Genomic DNA, 4547 nt, shown 5'->3' on the forward strand with positions numbered 1-4547 from the left:
CCACTTCTCGGGCCCGCTCCACCACCGTAGCACGATATTGTCCGCTTTGGGCCCCGACCACGCCCTCACGGTTTTGTTTTTGGGAACTCAGACGAGAACTTCCCGATGGGTCACCCATCCTGGGAATGCTCTCGCGTGCTACTCGCTTAACTTCGGAGTTCCCACGGAACCCGAAGCCAGTGAGCTTCCAAAAGGCCTCGGGCTAGGTAGGGATGAGAATATACATATAAGGATCACTTCCCTGGGCGATGTGGAATGTCACAATTGGTGTCTTCAAGAAAGCGTGTTTGTGCCTATTAAAATTTGAGCACACAAAATTGTGTCACTGTGTATGGATATCAATAATCATAATTTTTTTATTAATTTACAAACACACTAAAAATATTTTCGTGCCTTTTTATCATTAATACTTGTGTGGATCGTGCTTCGGTCATGGATTTGCTAGTGGGGGATGTCCTTCATATTGCAAATTTGTTTACTGCTTCTAAGTTTATTTCCGTGTCTAGGGGTAATAACAGTATTGCTCATTGTTTGGCAAAGGTAGCGTTCTTCATTGAGACAAGAGTAGTTTGGGTTGACTGTTATTTAGAATCCCCTCATCCAAGACATTTTGTAAGTTTCCCAAGCTAATGATATCGTCTTCCTTTCAAAACAAAAAAAAAAAAATTCATTGGGTTTTGAAGACACGATGTTCGTGTCTTCCTACCACACCCATACGCGGCCCCACTCAATTTCAAAAGCAGGCTCACCCACACCCCACTCAGTCTTTTCATTCTCTCTATCTCCCTTACTTTCCTCTTCCACTTGTCCTCCCTCATATTCTATCTCACCTCTGGCTCTTGTGCTCCATCATTGCCAGAAGCCCTTGGCAGGAACCTTCTGCACGTCATCTCCACAAGAAAGGATCTCGTAATCGGAGGAAGGAGTGGCAGTTTCGGTAATTACGGGGTCATCGAGGGGCGGTTTACGGAGGAGGCGTTTGGACTCACCTTCGTCACAATACTCGAACCTGGTGAAGGAAGGGTTGGGAAGATCGGTGCATGGAGAGTCCGAATCGGGATTCAGGTTGGGATCCGGGTTTGGTAGGGAGGGATCAGGGGAAGGAGGTGGGTAGGGTAGGGAGGCGGTGGTGAGGGAAGGGCGGGTGCGACTCAGGAGAGGGAGGGAGGAGTAGTCGTCGTCGTCCTCATCGATTTCGTCGCTGCTGTCCTCATTGATTTCGTGGTCCTCATCTTTTTTCCAGCTGGGTAATTGTCTTTTTCTTTTTAGCTTTTTTGTGTAATTTTTTTTTCTGAAAATTTGATATTACCCTGAAACTATATTTTCCTCTACTAAAACTCATCTTCTTTTGTTTTCTTGAATAAAGCCTATTGACTAACCTTCAATTAAACAAATTCTTTAATTAAGTTTGACTTTTCAAATTATGTATTTTTCGAATGCCTAAACTACCCCTATTAATACTTGGATGGGGTTTTTGGATCAATTACTTGTTATATCCATTTAATTAGTTTTATATATTTTACAAAATAATTCATGCCATTCATTATATATTCAATGTATTAACTTTCAAATTGTTATAACGTGCTAATTGAAAAATAATAATACTAATTTCATAATTTTGTGCATTACATATATAAGTTAATTTACCTACTAACACAACAATAAACCTAAAACAGCTTCGGCTAATATTCCAATCCCTAATACACAAAACAAAAGCTATATGTTCCGCACAATTCTTACCTGCAAAATAGTCTAATTTACCTATTACATCAAACCAAAATTTAAAGGGTCTAGTTTACTTTCAAAATGGTCTAATTTACCTACATGATTTATGTGCATTAGATTAAAAGTTTATTTAATTGCCTACAAGCACAAACCCACAACATTCGAACATTATCTAATATCACTAATTATTATTATTATTTTTTTGGAATAGGTAAATTAATTTAAATGTAGGTAAATTAGTATAATATTAATAAGTATGTAAATTAATTTAAATGTAGGTAAATTAGTATAATATTTTATAAGTAGGTAAATTAATTTAAATGTTGGTAAATTAGTATATTATTTATATGTAGGTAATTACATGATTCAAAATGCAGGTTTATTAGTATAATATTTTATAAGTAGGTAAATTAATTTGTATGTAAGTAATTACATAATTCAAACAATATTATTTTTTCTGTACAAGATTTTCTTTCTCTTTTAAATTTGGTAAATTAATTTATATATGTTGCTAATATTTATGATACAAGAAAGGTAAAATATCCATATGGAATTAATTGCTCATCATAATTAGGATGAGTAATAACATTTATTGACCAAATTAGGATTCTATGGCATAAGTTGTAATTGTATTGTAATAGTTGGTCATATATTTGTCTACATGGTAGGCTATTTGAAATTTGGGTTTTATTTGAATGTTTAAATTTAGATGGGTTTTTATTTGGAAAATAGGAGTTTCAAGGGTTTATATCTAAAGAACCCCATAGGAAACTCAACGTCTCCCCGGTGAACCTAGTGAATGATTTTTTTTCCCCACTAAATATTTGGAGCTTGAAATGCCGTGATATACAATAACTATGGCAATGTTGCCGTTGTTGAGATGAACACTGAATCTGATGCTGAGAGAGCCATGTCTGAACATCTCGTGAGCTTGATGCTCGTTTTCTTTAATATCACTTCAAACATATGCTTTGTCTCTTTTGTGTGTGGCTGATTGTATCTAATTTCTTTTGGGTATAACAATGCAAATAGTTGACCTTCAAGGACATAAATGGACTAGTTGATCAGAATGCGCAGCTCAGGAGCCTTGTTCAGAATCTTTCTGACCAGCTTGAAAATAGAGAAATGGAGTTCAAGGTTGGTGTGAGTTTCAATGTTTGTAAGTATGGAGCTTGTTTGTTTAGCTTAGTAGTTAGTGCTACCAGCTTTGCTTGTGAAAACTATTTGATGAGTTTTTGTGAATCTTGAACTACAGGAGAATTTTGAAATGGAGATCAAGAAACACACTGATGAAGCTGCATCTAGAGTTGCGGCAGTGTTACAAAGAGCTGAAGAACGAGGGTGCATGATTGAATCCCTTCACACCTTTGTAAACTCTTCGCGAGTAGATGGAGTAGCATTAAAGTATTTTTCTTCAATGCAAAAAATTATTGTGGTACAACTTAATTATTTTTTGCAGAAGAAAGAACTGACGTCAAGCTTCTCCTTGAGAGTTCTCAGGTATTGTGATCATGGGATATTGTCCAAGGAAGTGCATGTTTGGTATTGTTGTTACTTGGTAATTTGTACTGCTATAAAATATGATAGAAAATATGAACTAATGTGGGAAGCTACAAGAAAGGCTCAAGACCAGGCTGCAGAACGAGTGAAATGTTTAGAGGAAGATCTGGCAAAGACCAGGTAAACAAAGCTGTTAACTGTCCTTCCTCAGAGATCTTTTGTTGTATCCTTAATTATGCTTTTCATACGTGCACGTCTCTTGGTATTTGTCCAAATTTTTAAACTCTTGTCAATTTTTTGAATAGTTATTATTGTCATAATCTTGGCGCCTACTATTATTGTGACATGTTACAATCGTCGAGCGGACCAGAACAGAGGCAGTTTTGCTCTCCTTTTTGGTTAGTTTGTTATAAGCTCTGTCAACCTCATGTATTTAGTTGCTTATTCAAGAAGAAAACATGAATTAACATTAAGTACTAGGAATTGGCTTTACTTTCATAGAAGAAAACATGTATTAGGAATTGTTGTTTTTATTATTTGTATGAATTGATTGTTTGTAGAACTAAATTGTATAAGCTTGTTTGTAATATTTGAATTTGTTCTTTTTGTATTTTAATATTTTACCTATTGGGCACAAAAACAAAACTGTGCTAACATGGCTTGAAAAAGTCAGTGTTGTCAGAAGTGAGACACAAAAGAACCCCTATTTGTGCTTAGCCTTTGGGCACAAAACATCCTATTGTGTGTTATCATCAAAGGCAACGCCTATGGAGGGCACAAATAGAAATAGTTGTTGCACTGTTGTTATTGGTCTATGGGCACAATTGTTGATGCTTTTTGGCCTCAAGGGGCACATATAATTTATTGTGTGCAACGCTCATATTTTTTTTAGTGATTCTTTTTGTTTGATTCCCTTTTTATTTACTTAATTTACAAAATCAGAAACAAATAGAATTGTGAAAAATAATAATAATAACCATGCGAAAGAGCACTTCCGAAACATAAAGAGTGTGGATAGTTTGATGATAAAAAATGGTAATTGATTGGTTCTCCACCAAGGAGAATGATATATAACCGATAATTGTGAAATAACTATAAGACAAATAAAGAAACTCACATTGTAAAGAATCTCGAATGTTTAATATCTATTCAGAACACTCCACAAACCCAAACAAGATGGACCATTCTGCTCAGAATCTGCCAATCTGGATACAGTAATGAGCAATTTTGTACCCATCTTATGTGCTTTCTAGTTGATGGGTGTATGTAGCAAACATCACACAAGACAAGGGTGGTCAATTTTGTGATCCTTTAGACTTTGA

At 35.6% G+C, this 4547-nt stretch overlaps 1 protein-coding gene across 5 annotated transcripts; it reads left to right on the forward strand.

Annotated features, from left to right (window-relative positions):
• Positions 1-640: 640 nt before the first annotated feature.
• On the forward strand, positions 641-3841 carry LOC137740077 (nuclear-pore anchor-like). 5 transcript variants are annotated; one of them, XM_068479876.1, is made up of 5 exons: positions 2158-2650; positions 2758-2862; positions 2981-3129; positions 3226-3405; positions 3531-3841. In XM_068479876.1, exons 1-5 carry the CDS (start codon positions 2606-2608, stop codon positions 3685-3687), a joined length of 636 nt encoding a protein of 211 aa, XP_068335977.1. In that variant the 5' UTR covers positions 2158-2605; the 3' UTR covers positions 3688-3841. The 5 variants fall into 5 exon arrangements, 2 of the variants coding, with proteins under 2 accessions (XP_068335977.1, XP_068335976.1); XM_068479875.1 differs by having other exon boundaries at positions 2183-2650; positions 2981-3405; XR_011069134.1 differs by lacking the exon at positions 2158-2650 and adding an exon at positions 641-1247 and having other exon boundaries at positions 2758-2884; positions 2981-3841.
• Positions 3842-4547: the final 706 nt, after the last annotated feature.

This window comes from Pyrus communis, chromosome 7, assembly GCF_963583255.1.
Source record: "Pyrus communis chromosome 7, drPyrComm1.1, whole genome shotgun sequence".
Taxonomy (NCBI): Eukaryota; Viridiplantae; Streptophyta; class Magnoliopsida; order Rosales; family Rosaceae; genus Pyrus; species Pyrus communis.